The sequence below is a fragment of the Euleptes europaea genome, chromosome 7, assembly GCF_029931775.1.
Source record: "Euleptes europaea isolate rEulEur1 chromosome 7, rEulEur1.hap1, whole genome shotgun sequence".
Lineage (NCBI taxonomy): Eukaryota > Metazoa > Chordata > Lepidosauria > Squamata > Sphaerodactylidae > Euleptes > Euleptes europaea.
In genome coordinates, this window is record NC_079318.1 from 99,629,737 (window position 1) to 99,653,231 (window position 23,495).

A 23,495-nucleotide genomic window follows, 5' to 3' on the forward strand; every position below is an offset into this window, starting at 1 on the left:
CCTGAGACCCTGGAGAGCCGCTGCCGGTCTGAGTAGACAATACTGACTTTGATGGACCAAGGGACTGATTCTGTAGAAGGCAGCGTCATGTGTTCTTCTTGGGGAGGGGTTGTGGCTCAGTGGTAGAGCATCTGCTTGGCGTGCAGAAGGTCCCAGGTTCAATCCCCAGAATCTCCAGTTAAAGGGACTAGGCAAGTAGGTGATGTGAAAGACCCCTGCCTGAGACCCTGGAGAGCCGCTGCCGGTCTGAGTAGACAATACTGACTTTGATGGACCAAGGGACTGATTCTGTAGAAGGCAGCGTCATGTGTTCTTCTTGGGGAGGGGTTGTGGCTCAGTGGTAGAGCATCTGCTTGGCGTGCAGAAGGTCCCAGGTTCAATCCCCAGAATCTCCAGTTAAAGGGACCAGGCAAGTAGGTGATGTGAAAGACCCCCGCCTGAGACCCTGGAGAGCCGCTGCCGGTCTGAGTAGACAATACTGACTTCGATGGACCAAGGGTCTGGTTCAGTATAAGGCAGCTTCATGTGTTCAAGAATTGTAAATATAAATTCATGCTTCTATCAGAATGGCGCCTACTAATTTTAATAGCAGCTATGTTCCTTACTGAAGAACATAGCCAGTTCCTTTTCCAACCATATCGGTCTGAGATCTCTTTATTTACAGAGGTAACCAAAGACATGGTACTACGACTCCGAGGAAGGAAGAACCTGAGTTTCCATGAGCAAGGCGGGGTTTGGGGTGGGGAGGAGAGGAGAGGAGGGGAGGCCACTTTCTCCAAGAAATCTTTTTTTAAAAAAATCATTCTGTCTGTAACCTTAGGAGAAGAAGGCCAGAGCTCCGGAGCTAAATTTGAGGCACAGGAGGATGCTAAGGGCACTCGGGATTCCAGCATGGAGCAAGTCATTATGTTTTCTTCTGCTTGCGGCCTACAAAGAAAAGAAGGGGAAGATGTGAAAGTCTGCAGGAAATGCATGCAAGTGGTCTACAGGTTGCTCTGATGCTACGGTTGCCAACCTCCAGGTGGTAGCTGAAGATCTCCTGCTATTACAGCTGATCTCCAGCCGATAGAGATCAGTTCCCCTGGAGAAAATGGCCGCTTTGGCAATTGGACTCTATGGCATTGAAGTCCCTCCCCTTCCCAAACCCCGCCCTTCTCAGGCTCCGCCCCCAAAATCTCCAGGTATTTCCCAACCCGGAGCTGGCAACCCTATCTGCTGCCAACGAAGAAGACACTCATTCTGGTGGCTTTATCAGGTTCCCCCCCTGTAAATTCTGACCAACAGCCAAAGAGCCTGAGCAATCTGAAACATTTGTGTATTTACTTCATTTATGCCCTGGCTTTTCTCCACAACGAGGACTCAAAGCAGCTTATGTTGTTCTCCCCCCACATTTTATCGTCACAACAACCATGTGAGTAGGGTTGCCAACCTCCAGGTAGTAGCTGGAGACCTCTTGTTATTATAGCTGATCTCCAGCCGATAGAGGATCAGTTGCAATAGTGGGAGATCTCCAGCCACCACCTGGAGGTTGGAAAAGATCCAAACAGCACTACAAGGTAATATAAACACAAGATAAATTTATAAAGGTGCAGGTAAGTGCAAGGAGTGAACATATGTACAAAAATTAAGGGAAACACAATCAGGTTTTTTTTTAAACAATTAGCATAAATAGTCCAGCAAGATATGCAATATGACAAAAGAAATTGTCCAATGGATCACATAAAAACAATATAGCTGTCCATGAAAGACTTTCCTGTACTTCTCGGTAGCTGGACACAAAATGTCAAAAATGAGGACCACAGCGAGGAGGTGCCAGAAGAGGTGCCCGGACGTGTCGTCTAGATCATGCACACGTTTCGCACATGGCTTCATCAGCTACACATATCAGAAAAATTTATAACAATCATATCAATTTCAAAGAGGGACCAAAGCATATATGCTTTGGAGACCTATATAGAAATCCTCTCGGTCCCTCTTTGGAATTGATATGATTGTTATAAATTTTTCTGATATGTGTAGCTGATGAAGCCATGTGCGAAACGTGTGCATGATCTAGACGACACGTCCGGGCACCTCTTCTGGCACCTCCTCGCTGTGGTCCTCATTTTTGACATTTTGTGTCCAGCTACCGAGAAGTACAGGAAAGTCTTTCATGGACAGCTATATTGTTTTTATGTGATCCATTGGACAATTTCTTTTGTCATATTGCATATCTTGCTGGACTATTTATGCTAATTGTTTTTAAAAAAAACCTGATTGTGTTTCCCTTAATTTTTGTACATATGTTCACTCCTTGCACTTACCTGCACCTTTATAAATTTATCTTGTGTTTATATTACCTTGTAGTGCTGTTTGGATCTTTTCCATCATCTATACAGCACTGAGCCTTCATTCTCTCCAGACCACCTGGAGGTTGGCAACCCTAGGTGGGAGGGTTAGGGATGCAGGGTTGGGGGCAGCAATCAGCGTCATCTACACGATGATGTCACTTCCAGTTTATGCACAGGGTTGCCAACCTCCAGGTACTAGCTGGAGATATCCTGCTATTACAACTGATCTCCAGCCGATAGAGATCAGTCCCCCTGGAGAAAATGGCCGCTTTGGCAATTGGACTCTATGGCATTGAAGTCCCTCCCCTCCCCAAACCCTGCCCTCCACAGGCTCCTCCCCAAAAACCTCCCGCCGGTGGCGAAGAGGGTGTTGGCAACCCTACCTGTGAGGTAGGTGAGGCTGAGAGGGTGTGACTGGCCCAAGATCACCCAGCAAGCTTCCATGGCAGACTGGGGATGCAAACCTGGGTCTCCCAGATCTAGTCTGGCACTACACCACACTAGCTCTCAGTGTGGGGCATATCTCAGTAGTTAGGGTTGCCAACTCCATGTTGGAAAATACCTGGAGATTTTTGGGGTGGAGCCTGAGGTGGGCGAGGTTTGGGGAGGGGAGGGACTTCAATGCCATAGAGTCCAATTGCCAAAGCGACCATTTTCTCCAGGTGAACCGATCTCTATCACCTGGAGATCAGTTGTACTAGCAGGAGGTCTCCCGCTACTACCTGGAGGTTGGCAACCCTATCAGTAGCAGAGCACATGTTTTTCATGCATAGAGTCCCAAATGCAGTCCCTGGCATCTCCAGGTAGGGGCTGCAAAGGAAACACCTTTCTCTGACTTGGGCACTGGAAAGCCGCATTACAACAAAGGAACATACAAGCCTTGTATCCGGTATACCTGATTTTTCTTTATATATGCATTGAGGAATTCTCTCGTTATTGTCAATGCATGTTATTTAAACTCCACATTTATCCCGCCAGATTTGAGTCCAGTAGCACCTTAGTGACCAACGAGATTTTCGGGGTGTAAGTTTTCAAGAGTCAAACTCCCTTTTTAGAGTTGACAACTCTGGGTTGGGAAATTCCTGGAGATTCGTGGGTGGAGCCTGGGGAGGGTGGGGTTGGGGGACCTCAGCAGCCTTTAATGCCATACAGCCCTCCCTCCAAAGCCACCATTTTCTCCACGAGAACTGACCTGTATAGTCTGGGGATCAATTGTAATTCCAGGAGATTTGGCAGCCCTTTCCCTTTCCCTCCATTGAACGCTTGTACCCTAAAAATCTTGTTGGTTTCTAAGGCAGGACTGCACTTGAATCTAGTTGTTCTACTGAAAACCAAGACAGCTACTCTCTGAAACACATTTATTTATCCCTGGTTTCATTTGTAAGGTGAACATGTGTGGGCTGCTTCTTACAAACAGGATTACGCATGGACACGCAGGTAGTACACACATTCACTGTAACGTGAACAGAACTAATATAAGCCCTATGAGGAGTGGTTAAAACACTTAGGGCTGTTTAGCTTGGAAAGAAGGCGGTTAAGGGGAGAAAGAGGTCTATAAAATTGATGCATGGTATGGAGAGAGTGGACAGGGAGAAGCTTTTCTCCCTCTCCCATAATACCAGAATTTGGGGTCATCTGTTGAAGCTGGAGGGTGAGAGATTCAAAACTGATAATAGGAAGTATTTCTTCACACAATGCATAGTTAAATTGTGGAAATCCCTGCCCCAGGATGTGGTAATTGCTGCCAACTTAGAAGGCTTTAAGAGGGGAGTGGACATGTTTGTGAAGGAGAGGGCTATCCATGGCTACTAGTTAAAATAGATACTAGTCATGATGCATACTTTTTTTAAAAAAAATTCTCTATAGTATCAGAGGAGCATGCCTATTATATTGGGTCTTGTGGAACACAGGAAGGACGGTGCTGCTGCAGTCGTCTTGCTTGTGGGCTTCCTAGAGGCACCTGGTTGGCCACTGTGTGAACAGCCTGCTGGACTTGATGGGCCTGGGTCTGATCCAGCAGGGCCTTTCTTATATTCTTATGACTAATATAAGGCAGAGTCAGTTGCATGGCAGACCAGGGGTATTTAATTAAAAATCTAGTTACATAGAAACCTCTTGTGGCCTGGCCACTATAACAGGCCCCCAGCCTTGGGTGGCCAGAATAAAAATATTATACCAAAGGAACTCTGGACTTCCCGAGTCCAACCGAAACCCCAGCTGCTTGGCAACGGAGAATCCATACACAGTGGGGCTCCTTTTACTTACGCAATTCGTTGTTCTTGGTGATAGCAAAGGCTGCCCTGGCCCTTGGTCCCTGCTGTGTGAAGTGATAGCCAAACCGGATGATGGAAGGACAGTTTTCCAACATGGCGGCCATCTCCATCTCCACCGAGTCCCCCAGTCGTTGACACTGTGAAAGGGACAAGAGACAGGGAGGGTGAGTGTGGTAGGCAAAAGGACATCTAAGTTGGGCCCAATGTGACCATTTTTATGGGTCAGGGGTGGAAAAAATGCTCTGGAATGTATGTTCAAGGAAGAAGAACGTGCCATCCAGTCACAACCAACTCATGGCAACTCCAACCACAGTGTGCTCTAAGCAAAGGTGAACAAATAGGTGGTTTGCCATTGCCTTCCTCTGCGTAGCAACCTCAGTCTTCCTTGGTGGTCTCCCATCCAAGTACTGAATGTGGCAAACTCTGCTTAGTTCACAAGCCCTGATGAGCTCAGGCCAAATGGTACATTTAGGCTAAGATGTAGAAAAGGGCAATCCAAATGACCGATGGCTTGGAGCACATTTGATATGAGGAAAAGCTCAATTTGGGGGCTTTTTCATAGTAAAAAATCCCACTAAGATGGGATGTGGTAGAGGTTTATAGAATTACAAACAACATGGTGGAAGTGAATGGCGGGACCTTTTTTTCTTTTTCACCTAATACGAGAACTCAGGGTCACCCAATGAAATGGAATGGAAGAAAAATTAGGACAAAAAGAAAAGACTTCTTCACAAACTGTGTAACTGACATGAAATTCACTGCCACGAGGTATGACAGTGGTCACCAATTTCCATGATTTTGAAAAGGTTTTAAACAAATGGATGGAAGAACCGGTGTACTGCTGGCCAGGGGTTACCCATGATAAATAAACAGAATCTCTGCTTTTAGGGCAGTGTAGCTGTGAATACTGGACACTGAAATAGGCAAACACCAGAGGAAGACTTTTGCCTTCACATCCTGCCTATGATCTGTCTGGGAAAAGATGCACTGATGGACAGGTGTTTGTTTTTAAATTACTAAAAAATATTATTTTTAACAAACACAAACAAAGATAAAAAGACTGAAGAATAAACACAGTATAACAATATACGTGAAGCTTGTCGTTCCAAATTACAACTCAATTATCAACTTCTTTGAATTACTTTACTCTTTGTTCTCAACATATTTTTCCATATCTAATAACTATTGCTTGCTTGTTAAACATATATTACCTAAATCTTCCTCGTTCTGTCTCAATTTAATTCAATTCTGTTCCAAATTTCTAACTATATAATGGGGGGGGGAATTCCATTTTTCTCAAAATTCTGAGATTGACCGGTTATGTATAAAAGATGTCAGTTTTGCCACAGTTGCGTACTCTGTTAATTTATTAATCCATTAATCTAAATCTGGGTATTTCTCTGCTTTCCATTTTGCTGCAAATATCACTCTTGCTGATGTCACCATGTACATAAATAGTTTGTTATGTATTTTTGAAATATTGCTTGGTAAAATATTTAATAACATGCTTTTTTTTGATCCAACACAATCTCAGTTTTTAAGATCTTTTTTCATTTCATTGTGTATCCAGTATTTTCTTGCTTTCTTACACGTCCACCACATATGATAAAATGATGCATCTACATTTCCCATTAAAGTCTTTATTGGCTTAGGTGTGTATAAAACATTTTATACCAGTTCTCTCTTAATACCTGACATTCAGTAAACTTGATTTCTTTAGCACAAAGATTCTCCCACTAACTCATGTGCATAATTCCAACTACATGGGTATTTGGACGTATCCAGCGTGCCAGTTCAAGAAGAAGGAGGAGGAGAAGGAGGAGGTTTTTATATGCCAACTTTCTCTACCACTTAAGGGAGAATCAAACTGGCTAACAATCACCTTCCCCTCTCCACAACAGACACCCTGTAAGGTAGGTGGGGCTGAGAGAGCGTGACTAGCCCAAGGTCACCCAAGCTGGCTTCGTGTGTAGGAGTGGGGAAACAAATCTAGTTCACCAGATTAGCCTCCGCTGCTCATGTGGAGGAGTGGGGAATCAAACCCAGTTCTCCAGATCAGAGTCCACTGCTCCAAACCACCGCTCTTAACCACTACACCACGCTGGCTCTCTAAATCTGGGTATTTCTGGCATGAGAATATTTTGCATGAGAATAGCAAGAAGGTGATAACCTAGGGTACATAGAATCCAAGTCTTACAGCTAGTGCCTGTCTTAGATTTGCCCTATAACCCTGAACATGTAAGCGGCTCCCAGCATGCACGCAGAATGAAGGGTACCTAACCTGGTTGTCCACCTTGAGTTCAGACAGTGTGGTGTTCTGCTTCATGGCTTTAATTACTTCCATCATCCCAGCGCTGGTGATGAAGTTGGATTCAATATTGAGGATTTGGAGGGTCTTGTTCTCCTTCAACATCTCAGCCACTGCCTGAAAAAAAATAGCCAAGGTGATGCTAGCAGCAACTGTTCCAAGATAATCCTTGCATAGCTGATCGAGATTTGGCCCCAGTGGAACTAAAACCAAGTTCCCTTGAATCAGGAGCCTGTAACATGGAAGGGCTATATTAAGGTTGACCTTTCCAGTCTCAGAAGAAGAGTTGGTTTTTATACCCTGCTTTTCTCTTCTTTTAAGGAGCTTCAAAGCAGCCTACAATCGCCTTTCCTTCACTTTGTGAGGTAGGTGGGGCTGAGAGAGTTCTGAGAGAACTGTGAGTGGCCCAAGGTCACCAAGCAGGCTTCATGTGGAGGAGTGGGGAATCGAACCCGGTTCTCCAGATTAGAGTCCACCGCTCATGTGGAGGAGTGGGGTATCGAACTTGGTTCTCCTTATTAGAGTCCGCCGCTCATGTGGAGGAGCGAGGAATCAAACTTGGTTCTCCAAATTAGAGTCTGTCACTCTTAACCACTACGCCACGCTGGCTCTCAGCCATGGGATCTCCCTGTCCCTCTTCCTCACTGCCCCTTCTTTTCTGGACTCTAGACCAATGTACCAAACTTCCCAAAGGAGTCTGCGGGGTAATGGGGGTCTTCTGAAGAGCTACATACATGTGCCACTGGGTCGTTGCTCCGGGTTGCCACCAGACTGAGCCTCTTGACTTGAGTGTTGGATTTCATGGCTTCACAAATCTCTTTAAGTGTCTGAATGGGAATGTCCTGTCAGAAGGAAGAAAAAAAACCCACACTTTTTACAGTTCTGCTGCACCTGTTCCCCACTGACCTGGACAGGGGCTAATAAATTAAAGTTTAATCCCAACAAGATTTTGGTGCTACTAGTAAGTGGAAGGATTTACTCTGGTATTGAGGTATCTCCTGTTCTGGTTGGGGTTACACTTCCCTAAAGGAGCAGGCTCACTGCTTTGGGTTCTGCTGGACATGGAGCTCCTGTTGGATAAGCAGGTGACAGCTGTGGCCAAGTGCACCTTTGGTTGGTGAGCCAGCTGCAGCCTCTCCTGGGTCAAAAAATGATTTTGCCACAGTGGTACACGCTCTAGTAGCATCAAGATTAGACTACTGTGATGCACTCTATATGGGGCTGCCCTTGAAGAGGGTTTGGAAACTACAATTTTTATAGAATGCTGCAGGAAGAATGCTGACTGGAAAGAGTCATAGAAGCCATGTTACTCCAATCATGACCCTTACTCACCCTCCTTCCTGCTTATGTTTTTATTTGTTTTATTTATTATGTATATATGTTTTTAAAGCTGGTTTCTCATGTCTTTTTAATTGTTTGATGACGGTAATTGGTTGTGAAAGTGGGATTAAATAATCTGAGCAATCAGTTTCTAAAGGTGTCTATGCCAGTGGCCCTAACCTGGATGGCCCAAGATAGCCTGATCTCGTCAGATCTAAAAGCTAGGCAGGGTTGGCCCTGGTGAGTATTTGGATGGGAAACCTCCAAGGAATAACAAGACCATGATGCGGAGGCAGGTAATGGCAAACCACCTCTCAAGGTCTCTTGCCATGAAAACCCTATGGGGTCGCCAAAGGTCAGCTGTGACTTGGTGGTACCATATATATATTGGTGGCCATTGCAGTAAGTCTGGAGGGTTCATCTGTCTCCAGAGCCTCTTTTAGGTCCTCTTGGGAAACACCAACCTTAATATTATTAAGGTTAACTTCTTCGAGATCCTTGTCGTTATTCTGTATTTTCTTCAACGTCTCATCCACGTTCGTGGGGTTGGGGGGCTCGTCTGGGACTGGCTTGTATTTATCTGGCTGCACGACACCTGCGAGAAAGGGACATGCCATTGAAGCTATTGTTGAGGAAAGAGCGGGTAAACTCTTCATTTGCTGCTGTAACACAGACCTGGGACCACAACGTCCTTCAACCTCAGCCTTCCAGGGCCATATTTGTATTCAGTATCGCATAGTACCAAACATAAACATGTATTTATTTACGGTCATACACCATCAAATAAAACAGGATTACAGAATTGCTTTAAAAAATAGTAAAGCACATAGACAAAATGAGGCTAAAATTACAATGCTTAAAATGAGACGAAGATTACAAAAATAATCCTGTCATGTATATTCGTAAGATTTATATAAAACTAGTCTGAAAGGTTCTGGGCAGTAAAGATCCCATGCTACCTTGGCTATTGCATAGATTTCATCCAGCTCTGCCTTATTTTAATTGCTAGCCAACCAAATCTGGCAACTCTGTTAGTTAAATTATCGATTGTATGCAATAATAAAAGCTTAAGACGTTGTTTCCTCAAAATTCTAGGACAATCTACAAGTAACAGGATCAGCGATCTCGTGCGTATATGATCATACAGTTTGCATTCGAATAACACATGTTCCAAAGATTCAAGTGCATCTCGTTTACAAATGCATTTGTGTGCTTCCAATGAGAGTTTGTTATATTTCCCACCTAAGAACATAGAAGACAGGGCATTGTATCGGAGAAGCATAAAGGATCTGCGATACCCAGGATTTGTGATGCCAGACAAATATGGCGCTATCACATTCCTGTTGAGCAGGTCCTTTCTGAAAAGGGGATAGTATCGCATAGTGGCTGAAGAGTCTGCTACAAATTGTGAATGTCTTCTCTGCCTTGAACTCTCCAGGTACCATTAGGCAACCCCAATACTCACCATCTTTGGTCCTCCTCGTCCAAAATACAGAACAGAAAGCTGTGGGCCTCTGTGACCCCCATCCCCACCATCTCAGCAACCCAAATTATGGCTCACTCACTGTTTATTCCTTCCGTGTTGGTGATGTTGCCGCTGCAGATAGCGTCATAGTACTGCTTGTTGCTCATCAGAGTGTACATGCCTAGGATGGCTACAAGGAAGCAGAGGAGAAACGGGCCGTTGTCAGACACAATTGTGGGTAGGGTTGCCAACCTCCAGGTACTGGGTAGGAAAGGAAACAGTACTCAACTCTATATGCGAAAATATCAAATGTGTATTACATTGCAGTGAAGATGACAGTGAAGTGCAAACAAAAACTTATAAACAACCTAAACACAAATAGACATGAAACATAACGTTTTTCAGTTGAGTCCAAATGACTTCTAGAAGTTATAAAATCTTGTTTAAAGTCCGTTAGAACTTGTATGTATCTTGATGCTTATTTTTCAAGAGATCAAGTGGAGTCTTGATTCATTGGAAGAGATGGGTGATGGGAAACGTCATAGAGTCCAATTGCCAAATGTTCAAACATTAACAAGGAAAGCAGCAGCCCTTAGCTCGGTGCCTTTGAACCTTAATATCACAGGCTGAAGAAGCATCATTTGCGAAAAATGTTTTTTAAAAAATTCTGGAAGACATTTCTCATCACCATCTCTTCCAATCTCATCACCATCTCATCACCATCTCTTCCAATGAATCAAGACTCCACTTGATCTCTTGAAAAATAAGCATCAAGATACATACAAGTTCTAACGGACTTTAAACAAGATTTTATAACTTCTAGAAGTCATTTGGACTCAACTGAAAAACGTTATGTTTCATGTCTATTTATGTTTAGGTTGTTTATAAGTTTTTGTTTGCATTTCACTGTCATCTTCACTGTAATGTAATACACATTTGATATTTTCGCATGTAGAGTACTGTTTCCTTTCCTACCTACTACTGCACAGTACAGGTGAATTTTTGTATTAAACCTCCAGGTGCTAGCTGGAGATCTCCGGCTATTACAACTGATCTCCAGCCGATAGAGATGAGTTCACCTGGAGAAAATGGCCGCTTTGGCCATTGGACTCTATGGCATTGAAGTCCCTCCCTCCCCAAACCCTTCCCTCCTCAGGCTCCGCCCCCAAAACCTCCCGCCAGTGGCGAGGAGGGACCTGGCAACCCTAACTGTGCATATGTGACAAAAGCAGAGCTAAGGCAGGTTTTATGGGGCGGGCCTGGGGGGGCCGCACACACGTCATGATGTTGCTTCCAGGTTTACTTCCGGAAGCACGTCACCATAGCCGATTCAGCCCTCAGCACTTCCGGGGGTAAACCTGGAAGTGATGTCATTGCGTGCGCGGATGTGCAAGCAATGATTGCACATGATTGTTGCTCCAGAGCAGCTGGGTGGATTGGCAGGCAATTGCCCACCAAAACCACCCACCTGGCAACCCTAAGCAAAGGTGCTTTTGTCTACCCACACTGTCCAATGAAGGGGGTTAGAAACATAGAGCTGGAAGGGACCTCAGGGTCATCTAGTCCAACTCCCTGCACAACGCAGGAAATTCACAACTTTCTCCTCCAGTGACCCCTGCTCTATGCCCAGAGGAAGGTAAAAAGCCCTGGTCAATCTGGCCTGGAGGAAAACTCCTTCCTGACCCCAAAGGTTTTTTTCCTGCTCCTGGCCTGCCTCGGCCGCAGCCGGCTCTGATTCCCTGAGCTCAGCAGCAAGGGGAGAAGGACGGCTGGCTAGGTGCCAGGCAGAAGCTAAAATCAGAAACTTGAGGGTCGCTTTTGGCCTATCGCTTTACACCTGCCAGGGAGCCGCTTTGGCCATAAAAATAGGTGGGGCATTGGAGGGGAAGCGTCATCAAGGGACTTTCCAGCTTGCAGGCAATATGGGGTAACCTGCCCTCTCTCACCTACCCCTTGGAACAAGGAAAAATCATTAAGAACATAAGAACATAAGAAAGGCCCTGCTGGATCAGACCAAGGTCCATCAAGTCCAGCAGTCTGTTCACACAGTGGCCAACCAGGTGCCTCCAGGAAGCCCCCAAACAAGACGACTGCAGCAGCACCATCCTGCCTGTGTTCCACAGCACCCAAAATAATAGGCATGCTCCTCTGATACTAGAGAGAATAGGTATGCAGCAAGACTGGTATCCATTCTAACTAACAGCCATGAATACCCCTCTCCTCCATGAATATGTCCACTCCACTCTTAAAGCCCTCCAAGCTGGCAGCCATCACCACATCCTGGGGCAGGGAGTTCCAAAATTTAACTATGTGTTGTGTGAAAAAATACTTCCTTTTATCTATTTTGAATCTCTCGCCTGGTGTCCTTCCTAGGGTTACAAAATTCCATGAACTAGCTGGACATCTCCTGCTATTATAACTGACCTCCAGCCAATACAGATCAGCTCACCTGGAGAAAATGGCCCCTTTGGCAATTGGACTTTATGTCCAGCATTCTGTTCACACAGTGGCCAACCAGGTGCCTCTAGGAAGCCCACAAACAAGACGATTGCAGCAGCATTTATCCTGCCTGTGTTCCATGGCACCTCATATAACAGGCATGCTCCTCCAAAACTGGAGAGGATAGGCACGCATCAAGACTAGTAGCCATTTTTACTAGTAGCCATGGATAGCCCTCTCCTCCATGAACACGTCAACTCCCCTCTCAAAGCCTTCCAAATTGGCAGCCATCACCACATCCTGGGGCAGGGAGTTCCACAATTCAACTATATGTTGTGTGAAGAAATACTGCCTTTTGTCTGTTTTGAATCTCTCACCCTCCTGCTTCATATTGCTCCTTGTCCTTTGTGTACCTGACAAAGGGAGCTTTGAATTTCGGAAGCTTCTGCCACGGAAATCGTGTCAGTCTCTAAGGTGCTGCTGGACTCTGATCTAGCTGCCATCTGCTGTGACCCGTTTCGCCTTCATTCCAGTTTAATTGGGAGAATTTCTAAAACCAGATTGCGCACCGCTTGGGGCAGGCTTACGGTCTTCCCATTCTTGCATCTCGGCCCCCTCCACCCCTCTCCATGAACCAGGGGGAAGGAGCATTCCCAGAATTCCACAGGCACCCCTCTCCTCCTCTACAAGTTTTCCCATTCTTGAACACATGAACAGATGAAGCTGCCTTCTACTAAATGAGACCCTTGGTCCATCAAAGTCAGCATCATCTACCCAGACCAGCAGTGGCTCTCCAGGGTCTCATCTTTCACATCACCTACCTGCCTAGTCTGTTTTAACTGGAGATGCCGGGGATTGAACCTGGGACCTTCGGCATGCCAAGCAGATGCTCTGCCACTGAGCCACAGCCCCTCCCTTTTGTTTAATGTGGCATGACTAAACCAAGGGGCCGTGAGCGCAACTTGTGGCAGTGAGTTCCACAAGGTTTATGAGCACAGAATCATAGCGTTGGAAGGGACCACCAAGGTCACCTAGTCCAACCCCCTGCACAATGCAGGAAATTCACAACTGCCTCCCCCCCACCGCCACACCCCCAGTGACCAGAAGATGGCCAAGACGCCCTCCTTCCTTCTGTCTGTCCGGCATCCACTGCCAAGAGGGCCCAGTCCCCCTCCCCGCTGTCTTCTGCATTCCCCCCACTTCTGCCTCTCCCCATACTCTTTCTTTACCAGCAATGTCGCACATCTCCGCGTCTGTAGCGTTAGCTAAGGCTTCTTCCAGTTCAGGTTCCAGTGTGATCTGTTCTTCTTTCGGGATCTCTCGTTTGGGGTTCTTTGGAATGAAGGGTTTCCCTGCAGCCGGGGGACAGAAGAACAAAAATGAGCACCGGACCAGCAAAGCAGACCTGGTAACAAACAAAAGGCCATAGTGAGTCGGTTTTCTGAGTAGAGTTGCCAACCTCCAGGTGGGGAGTGAAGGTCTGCCAGCATTACAACCGCTCTCCGGACTACAGAAACCCGTTCCCCTGGAGAACACAACTGCTTTGGAAGGTGGACAATGGGGCATTAGACCACACAGAGGTCCCTCTGTGCCCCCCAAACTTCACCCTCCCCTTGTTCCACCCCAAAATCTCTAGGAATTTCCTAACCCAGAGTTGGCAACCCTACTTCTGGGTCTGGTTTTGCCGGATGGGGTGTTGACCTGCTACTCCTGCACCAAAATCCAGCCACAAAATGATTATTTCTAATCATTCATCTCCCCGTGTTTTCAGATTTCCGGATTCTCAATTATTGATGCTTGTTTCTGAATTAATATAGGAGGCAGGCCAACTGCTTACATCCCAAAAACGTTTGAGTTCAGAGTATGTAAGGGTAAAATCTAGCCCATGCTCACTGAAGGCCAACCACTGCCTGTGGTTCTGGGTGCAAACAGACATGCTCAGGCTAGTGACTCATACAGAGATACAACAGGCAGCCACCTCTGCAGACAGATAATACTGCTGAGTCACTGCACTGGCAATGAGTGGACAACCCAATTTGCCAGGCACAGCTGACCGGCTGACTCCAGCAGGGCCTGATTGGAAGGAGGAAAGACCAGCATGGAGACTCATGCAGGGAAGCACCAGGCTGCCTCCTCTGAGAGTAGGTACCTTGGTCTAAAACAAGCCTTATTTATTTTCCATGACAGTTTGTTCCTAACATGCTTAACATGAGAGCCAGCGTGGTATCGTGGTTAAGAACGGTGGACTCTAATCTGGAGTACCGGGTTGGTTTCCCCACTCCTCCACATGAAGCCTGCTTAGTGACCTTGGGCTAGTCACAGTTCTCTCCGAACTCTCTCGGCCCCACCTACCTCACAAGGAGATAGATCACGATGGGTAGCCGTGTTTGTCTGTCTGCAGCAATAGAAAAGAGCAAGAGTCCAGTAGCACCTTAAAATCTAACAAAATTTCTGGCAGGGTATGAGCTTTTGTGAGCTGTGGCTCATAAAAGCTCATACCCTGCCAGACGTTTTTTTAGTCTTTAAGGTGCTACTGGACTCTTGCTCTTTTCTACTACCTCACAAGGTGTCTGTTGTGGGGACAGGAAGGGAAGGAGATTGTAAGCCGGTCTGATTTTTTCTAACAGTTAAGAGTGGTTCCTCAGGAGGTGGTAAGTGCTCCTTCCCTGGAGGTTTTTAAGCAGAGGCTAGATGGCCATCTGTCAGCAATGCTGAATCTATGACCTTAGGCAGTTCTTGAGAAGGAGGGCACCTTGGCCATCTTCTGGGCATGGAGTAGGGGACACTGGAGGTGTGTTGGGGAGTTAGTTGTGAATGTCCTGCATTGTGCAGGGGGTTGGACTAGATGACCTTGGTGGTCCCTTCCAACTCTGATTCTATTCTATGATTCTATGATTCTCCTTAAAAGGTAGAGAAAGTCAGTATATAAAAACCAATTATTCTCCTCCTCCTCCTCCTCTTCTTTTTCCTCTTTCCTGGTTTGGGAATTACTACTCTAACACCCATTAGGTCCAGAAGCTTGCTTCAAAATCGAACATCAACCTTTTTGGGGTTCTAGAAAACAGCAAGAGTCCAGTAGCACCTTAAAGACTAACAAAAATATTTTTTGGCAGGGTATGAGCTTTCGTGAGCCACAGCTCACTTCTTCAGATACAGCTAGAATGTAAATCCATCTGTCTTTAAGTAGAGGAGAGTGAATTCAGACAAGTATTAGTATGTAAATGTTAACAGTATGTAAATGTGAATAGCAGGCGTGATGGGATTAGGTGTGGTATGCAGAAGAGTCTGAGATGGGTGTGGAGAAATCAGCATTGGTAATGAGCCATGAATGCAAGGTCTTTATTCAGCCCAGGTAAATGCATTGTCTTTAGTTTGAATATCAACTGTAATTCAGCAGTTTCTCTTTCCAATCTCCCTTTAAAATTCCTTTGTAAGAGAACTGCTACTCTTAAATCTGCAACAGAATGTCCTGGAAGGTTGAAATGTTCTCCCACTGGTTTTTGAATATTGTGGTTTCTGATGTCAGACTTATGTCCATTTAATCTTTGTCTAAGAGACTGACCTGTTTGTCCAATGTAGATTGTGGAAGGGCATTGCTAGAATGTGATGGCATAAATCACATTAGAAGATGAGCAGGAGTATGAACCTGAGATAGTATGGCTGACATTGGTGGGTCCAGAGATGATGTTCCTAGAATCTATATGAGGGCAAAGTTGACACCTTGGTTTGTTGCAGGCCTTGGTGCCAGAGTCCATGTTCCTGTTAAGTAGTTTATCATCATGGGTGAGAAGTTGTTTTAGGTTAGCCGGCTGTCTGTAAGCAAGAAAGGGACACCCCCCCAGTGCTTCAGCGAGGGAAGTGTCATAATCCAGGACATTCTGTTGCAGATGACCCTGGTGGTCCCTTCCGACTCTATGATTCTGCTCACAAAAGCTCATACCCTGCCAGAAAATATTTTTGTTAGTCTTTAAGGTGCTACTGGACTCTTGCTCTTTTCTACTACTGCAGACAGACTAGCACGGCTACCCATTGTGAATTATCTTTTTGGGGTTCTGAAGCAGTCCCATTTCGCAGCGCCAAATCGACCCCTTCCATCTCTCAGGCCTCCTTCCAAGTGCCCTCAAAATGGCCTTCAGTCCAGTGGCCTATTTGGGCAGCACAGCTACAGAGAGGAAACAACAAATGTCCTGACCTTTTGGGAACATTCTGTTTCTGCCCGGCCTCCCGGGTCCTAACCGAAGTAAGGAAGGGAAGGCCAGGCTGCCCTTTGCAGTGTGGTGGTCCCTGGCTCTTTCCTTCATTCCAGCACAGGGAGAGACAAATAAGCGTGGGAACCGAGCAGGCGAAGGAAGGAAAGCAAGGAGGCAGCTCCCCCCCTTCCCTTCGGTTTGCTAGAGGCACCTGTTACTTCTTCTCAAACGTGCTTGGGACATTCTGCCAGAGCTTCTCAGCTGAAATTTGGCTTCTGCCCCTGAAAGAATCCAGAGCAACAGAACTTCCAGGGCCCAGCAGGACTGCAAGAAATCAGGGAAGGATTGTCCCATCCCAACTGGGGGAGGGGGGTTCCCAAATTTTTCTCCAGGTGAACTGATGTCTGTCGGCTTGAGATCAGTTGTAATAGAAGATCTCCAGCTAGCACCTGGAGGTTGGCAACCTTAAGGACAGGGACCTCAGAGGGATATTATGCCATAGAGTCCACCCTCCAAAGCATCCATTATCTCCAGGTGAACTGTAATTCCAAGGGATCCCTAGCTCCCACCTAGGGTTGCCAACTTCCAGGTACTAGCTGGAGAGCTCCTGCTATTACAACTGATCTCCAGCAGATAGAGATCAGTTCACCTGGAGAAATGGCTGCTTTGGCAATTAGACTCTATGGCATTCAAGTCCCTCCCCTCCCCAAACCCCGCCCTCCTCAGGCTCCACCCTCAAACCTCTTGCCGGTGGTGAAGCGGGACCTGGCAACCCTACTCCCACCTGGAGGCTGGCATCCCTACAACAAACACATCTCTCCCTTCCAGTTCTTCTGGCAGCAAGCCAGAATTTAGGCAAATCTGCTAGCTGCCATACCAGGAAGAACTGTGTAATCCCTCTTTAATGGGTGGCAGCAGCAAGCACTGAAAGGCATTTCAGAAGAGGACCAGAACGAAGAGGGCGAGACACTGAAATGAAAGACCAGCTTTTCTGGTTCGAGTAATTAGAACCCAGAGGAGGCCAGGAAGGTCCAGGAAGCAGAGTGCAAGGGGGCTGACTTGGAAGCAAGGCCCACTGATCCCAGGGCAGCTTGAAGCCAAATCCATGCTCAAGGGGACCGGGCTGGCTTTTCGGGGATGGCAGGAATCAAACTGCCATTCCAAACTGCCATTATACGCATAGTTAAATTGTGGGACTCCCTGCCTGAGGATGTTGTGATGGCTCCCAGCTTGGAAAGCTTTAAGAGGGGAGTGGGCATGTTCATGGAGGAGAGGGCTACCCATGGCGACTAGTCAAAATGGATAGTAGACATGTTGCATGCCTATTCTCTCCAGGATCAGGGGAGCCTGCCTATTATCTTAGGTGCTTCAGAACACAGGCAGGAGAATGCTGCTGCAGTCATCTTGCTTGTGGGCTTCCTGGAGGCACCTGGTTGGCCACTGTGTGAACAGACTGCTGGACTTGATGGGCCTGGGTCTGATCCAGTATGGCCTTTCTTAAGTTCTTATGTTCAAGAGATCCTGCAGGCCCTTGCAAGGGGCTCTGAGACTCCCTTCGTGGGTCCAGACATCTGAGCTACCCTCCTGGCTGTTTGGAATTCTCGTCGAGCTCCGCACAGAGCTAAATATAATCCCTGCCCTCAATCCCATCCCAGTCTTGGGCCTGCGAGCGCACCGGGATTCCGGCAATGTCCAGGAAGAGCGCTTGCCCACCACCATCCTGGAGCACAGCTGGGTCCTGAGCACCTCCTGGCATTGGGTGGGTCAGGTAGGGTTGCCAACCTCCAGGTACTAGATGGAGATTTCCTGCTTTTACAACAGATCTCCAGACAATAGAGATCAGTTCACCTGGAGAAAATGGCTGCTTTGGCAATCGGACTCTGTGGCATTGAAGTCCCTCCCCTCCCCAAATCCCGCCCTCCTCAGGCTCCACCCAAAAAAATCTCCAGGTATTTCCCAACCCAAAGCTGGCAACCCTAGGGTCAGGGCCTGTGCCTCCTGCGGCATTTTAGCTTTGCACATGTGGCGGCTTGTCTTTTAAAAGTCGCATGTCCCACCCATTTGGACATCAGGTTCAAGCTCAGTTCTTCCCACCCAGTAATGGGCTCCAGATTGTCTACAGGCAAGCAGGATCCACACGTGCTTGTCTGCTTTTTCTTTTCTGTCTTCCCAAGGCTCAAACAGGTGGAATGTAGATCCATCCTTAAAGCAACAATTTCAGGCGGGTGCTGCCTCAGTTTGCCTTGGAGATATGCAAGGAAGGGAGAGGGGGGTTAACCCCTCAACCTCCATGTTTGTCTTGCTATTCCAAACTGGACTGCCTATTTTGTTACTAAGATATCAAAGAAGAAAAGACATATCATTTAGCATTTTAGAGAAAAAAAAGTATGTTCTAAAAGGATGTGTCCTTTTCTCCTTTACAATTCTAATAGTCCAGCAAGGAACCTATTTGAATAGTGAAAACTGAGTAGAGATTGAACAGCTAACCCCCTTTCCTTTCCCAGAATGGCCCTGAGGCAAATTGAGGCTGTGTGATTTTTTTTTCTTGCCTGCTTCAGCGCTTAGCAATTCAGCCATCTTATGGCTTTCATTTTGGTTTCCCGGTTCTGATATCACACCAGACTCTGATTTGTACAACCGTGAACCACCTTCAAACCAGGCCTTCTGACTGTGGTTTGCCAGCAACTGCAAATCAGAGTTTGTTCAAAAATAATTTAATTAAACATAGAATCATAGAGTCGGAAGGGACCACCAGGGTCATCCAGCACAATGCAGGAAATTCACAATGCAGGAAGTTCACAATGCAGGAAATTCACAACTACCTCCCCACACACACACACACACACACAGTGACCCCTGCTCCATGCCCAGAAGATGGCCAAGATGCCCTCCCTCTCAAGATCTGCCTAAGGTCATAGAATCAGCATTGCTGACAGATGGCCATCTAGCCTCTGCTTAAAAACCTCCAGGGGAGGAGAGCTCACCACCTCCCGAGGAAGCCTGTTCCACTGAGGAACCGCACTAACTGTTAGAAAGTTCTTCCTAATGTTTAGACGGAAACTCTTTTGATTTAATTTCAACCCATTCACCATGGTTTGATGCATGAACACATGATACTGAATCAGACCCTTGGTCCATCAAAGTCAGTATTGTCTACTCAATCTGGGCTGCAAACCAGGCAGCTGTTAAGGGCAGAGGCAGGTTGAAAACTGGGCAGCCCCTCTTGGAAGTGACAGGCGGCCTCAGAGGTAAGGAACCCCAGAGGTACCAGGTTGGGAAGGGCGTGTCCTTTGGGAAGGGTGGCAAAGAATGGCTCTCCTCTAGTGTTGTGCAAAAAAAAAAATCGGCAAATTTTGGGTTTATTGGGCCCGATTATTTTCTGTAAAACCGGAACAAGCTGAATACCCATACCAGTAAAGGGGTATTTTGGCTTTGTTTCCGGGTTTACTGAAAAAAATCAGGTCAATTATAGTCTATGGGGGTTTTTTTCGAAGCTCCTGTGGGAGCATTTTTGGAGGTAGAATTTCCAAATTTTCAGGGTAGCTTCAAAGGACTCTCCTTGCATGAACCCCAAAGTTTGGTGAAATTGGATCAGGGGGTCCAATTTTATGGGGTCCCGAAGGAGTCGGCCCCCTCCTCCATAGAGAAGCACTGTAGACTTTACCATGCATTTCTATGGAGGAGGGGGGAATGACCCTTTCCAGAGGCCATAAAATCAGACCCCCTGAACCAATTTTCACCAAACTCTGGGATTCATGCAAGGAGAGTCCCTTGAAGCTACCCTGAAAAATTGGGAACTCTTCCTCCAAAAATGCCTCCCCCAGAGCTTATTTTAAAAATTCCCATAGGGAAAAGCCTGGGGAAAGCCGAAGCCGAAAAAAGCCGAATACCTATTTGCCTGATTCGGTGATCGGCTATTTGGCTTCGGCTTTATTCCCAGGTTTTGGCATTCAATAAAACTGAATGGCTAATTTCAGGCTTATTTTCGGTTCGGGTTTATCAATATGCACAGCCCTATTCTCCCCGCTACCTTTCTTCTCCCCAGTGAAGGGCACCAAGTCTTCGCGCTCCTCCGCCTCCAGCGCCTGCTTCTCCAGATGTTGCATGAGGGCATCTCGATCCAGCGGCCCCGTCGGGCTCTTCTTGGTCTGGTCTCGCTGGCGAAGCCCAGCTGGGAGCAAGACGTTCTAGGGGGCACAGCGAAATTGGGGAGAGGTGAGATGGTTGCTCTGGAGCAGGGGGTCCCCATCCATTTTGAGCCTGTGGACACCTTTGGGATTCAGATACAATGTGGTGGGCGCAGCCTCAAAAGAGTTGCCACAAAATGGCTGCCGCAGGAGGTGGAGTCAGCCACAAAATGGCTGCCGTAGCGTACCTTAAGGGACACAGTGAAGATTCCTGCGCTTTTGTGGCAGCGGCTGCCAAAGCAATATATTTAAAAACTTGCATAGCCAATCAAATTGACAATGGTCAATCAGAAGCCTTGCAGGGCAAAAGAAGAAGAGTTGGTTTTTACATGCCGACTTTCTCTACCACTTAAGGAAGAATCAAACTGGCTTACAATCACCTTCCCTCCCCTTCCCCACAACAGACACCTTGTGAGGTAGGTGGGGCTGACAGAGCTGTGATTAGACCAAGGTCACCCAGCTGGCTTCACGTGGAAGAGTGGGGAATCAAACCCTGTTCTCCAGATCAGAGTCCACCGCTCATGAGGAGGAGTGGGGAATTGGAACTGGTTAGCCAGATTAGAGTCCACTGCTCCTAACCACTGCTCCTAACCACTACACCACGCTGGCTCTCTCCACCTGACCCCACCCATTTTCTAAAAGCAAATGGTGGGTGCCCGGAAAGGTTTTAGCAGGCGTTTTGGTGCCCACAGGGACCACTATGGGGATCCTTGCTCTGGAGGGTCCCTCGGGCAACCTGATGCAACGGGCTTCACTCTTATGCCTTTGGGTGTTGCGCAGAAGAGAGAATCTCTCCACCAGCTTCTGAGAAGCCAACGCTCAGCACATAACTCTCACAGGGAAACATCAGCTGTTGGATGTTTGCCTGTCATACAGTAGTCGTTGAGGGAAAGGAGTATAGCCAAGAAACTGTGAGGGTCCGGAGTATAGCCAACTGTACTGTGAGGGTCCGGAGACCAAGTCCTATGAGGAAAGGTTGGTCCGGAGACCAAGTCCTATGAGGAAAGGTTGAAGGAGCTGGGTATGTTTAGCCTGAAGAGGAGAAGACTGAGAGGGGACATGAGAACCATCTTCAAGTACTTGAAGGGCTGTCATAGAAAGGAGGGTGCCGAGTCGTTTTCTGTTGCCCCAGAAGGCCGGACCAGAACCAACACCTCGAAATTAAATCAAAAGAGTTTCCGTCTAGACATTAGGAAGAATTTTCTAACAGTTAGAGCGGTTCCTCAGTGGAACAGGCTTCCTCGGGAGGTGGTAAGCTCTCCTTCCATGGAGGTTTTTAAGAAGAGGTTAGATGGCCATCTGTCAGCAATGCTGATTCTGTGACCTTAGGCAGATGATGAGAAGGAGGGCATCTTGGCCATCTTCTGGTCACTAGGGGTGTTGGGGGAGGAGGTAGTTGTGAATTTCCTGCATTGTGCAGGGGGTTGGACTTGATGACCCTGGTGGTCCCTTCCAACTCTATGATTCTATGATTCTACCAGTCCTTGAGAGACTGGCCTATATTTAGCTATTCTGTGAATTTATGTGTCGCTTCACCAGAAGGCCTGCTTTGAGGCGGCTGACAGGTACAAACAATACCATAAAGTCAGCAACCTAAATTATGGAACCCAAGATCTTAAGAGATAAAAAATAAGGCCAAGGCCAATGGTGAATTGACTACTGATGTTATACTCTCCTTTGAAAAACCACAGTGACTACCAGATTCCCCCTGAAGAAGCCTTTTGGACGAAATGCATAGGGAATTTTAATCTGAGTAATAAAATATATTTTTTACCTTTTTTGCATCATTGGCCTTGGTCTTATTTTTTCTCTCCTGTGACTGGTGCAGCCCTTTAGTTTCTCCTTGCCTGCATTCCTTAAGCAAATTCTCCTGATTTAGAATCATAGAGTTGGAAGGGGCCATAGAGGCCATCTAGTCCAACCCCCTGCTCAATGCAGGATCAGCCTAGAGCATCCCTGACAAGTACTTGTCCAGCCTCTGCTTAAATACTGCCGGTGAGGGGGAGCTCACCCTAGGCAGCCGATTCCACTGCTGAACTACTCTTACTGTAAAAAAAGTTCTCCTAATGTCCAGCCGGTTCCTTTCCGCCCGCAATTTATACCCATTATTGCGAGTTCTATCCTCTGCTGCCAACAGGAACAGTTGGCTTTGAGTTGGCTTGCAAGAATTATTGCACATTCTTTATTTCTTTATTTTTTATTTGGATTTCCAGTCCTTACCCCCTAGCTTGCCAGTTAAGAATGTTGATGGTTTAAAAGATTTTAGCTGTAAAAACTATTTAACAAATATTATTTGAGGGCCAACATTCAGGGTATAAAAAGCCATTACCCAGGGAATGAATGCTGAAATATTTTTTAATTTTTTAAAAATTATCCCTGAAAGTTGGATGTCACGATTTCAGTTTTGGAAGTGTTGCCAAATTTCAAATTTCTTGTAATTTTGGTTTGGAGCCCCCTCTGGCCCATTATAGCTTGCTTTCCCATCAAAACTTGAAAGCCATTCAGTTGTTGGAGGGGAGAGACTCACCTCCCCCTGGGTTGCCAACTTCTCCGTGGAGCCTGGAGATCTCCTGGAATTACAAGCGATCTCCAGACAACAGAGATCAGTTCCCCTGGAGAAAATGGCCACTTTGGCAATTGGACTCTATGGCACTGAAGTCCCTCCCCTCCCCAAACCCCGCCCTCTTCAGGCTCCATCCAAAAAAATCTCCCACCGAATGGCAAAGACGTCCCTCCCCAAACTCCTTTCCCCATGTTCCACCCCCAAATCTCCAGGAATTTCCCAACCTGGAGTTGGCAACCCTATGGTGCTTCCACACCCGCCCTGGTCTCACTTCAGGATCCATTTCCTGCAGCTCCACATCCAACTGGGCCAGTTCTTCCGGCGAAAGTTCCTTCAGGATTTTGTCTTCATCAATGTCCCGATACTTCTCCAGCTCTTTCTGGTATGACGTGGTCATGTTGGGAGCAGCTTATCTGAACA

General features: G+C 46.7%; 1 protein-coding gene across 1 annotated transcript; it reads right to left on the minus strand.

The window, feature by feature from the left end:
• Window positions 1-870: 870 nt before the first annotated feature.
• TMOD4 (tropomodulin 4) lies at window positions 871-23,495 on the minus strand. The gene is made up of 9 exons (XM_056852511.1): window positions 23,347-23,495; window positions 20,356-20,512; window positions 13,365-13,487; window positions 9,797-9,886; window positions 8,696-8,826; window positions 7,646-7,753; window positions 6,885-7,028; window positions 4,596-4,740; window positions 871-927 (listed from the first exon to the last, which is right to left on the minus strand). Exons 1-9 carry the CDS (start codon window positions 23,470-23,472, stop codon window positions 905-907), a joined length of 1,047 nt encoding a protein of 348 aa, XP_056708489.1. The 5' UTR covers window positions 23,473-23,495; the 3' UTR covers window positions 871-904.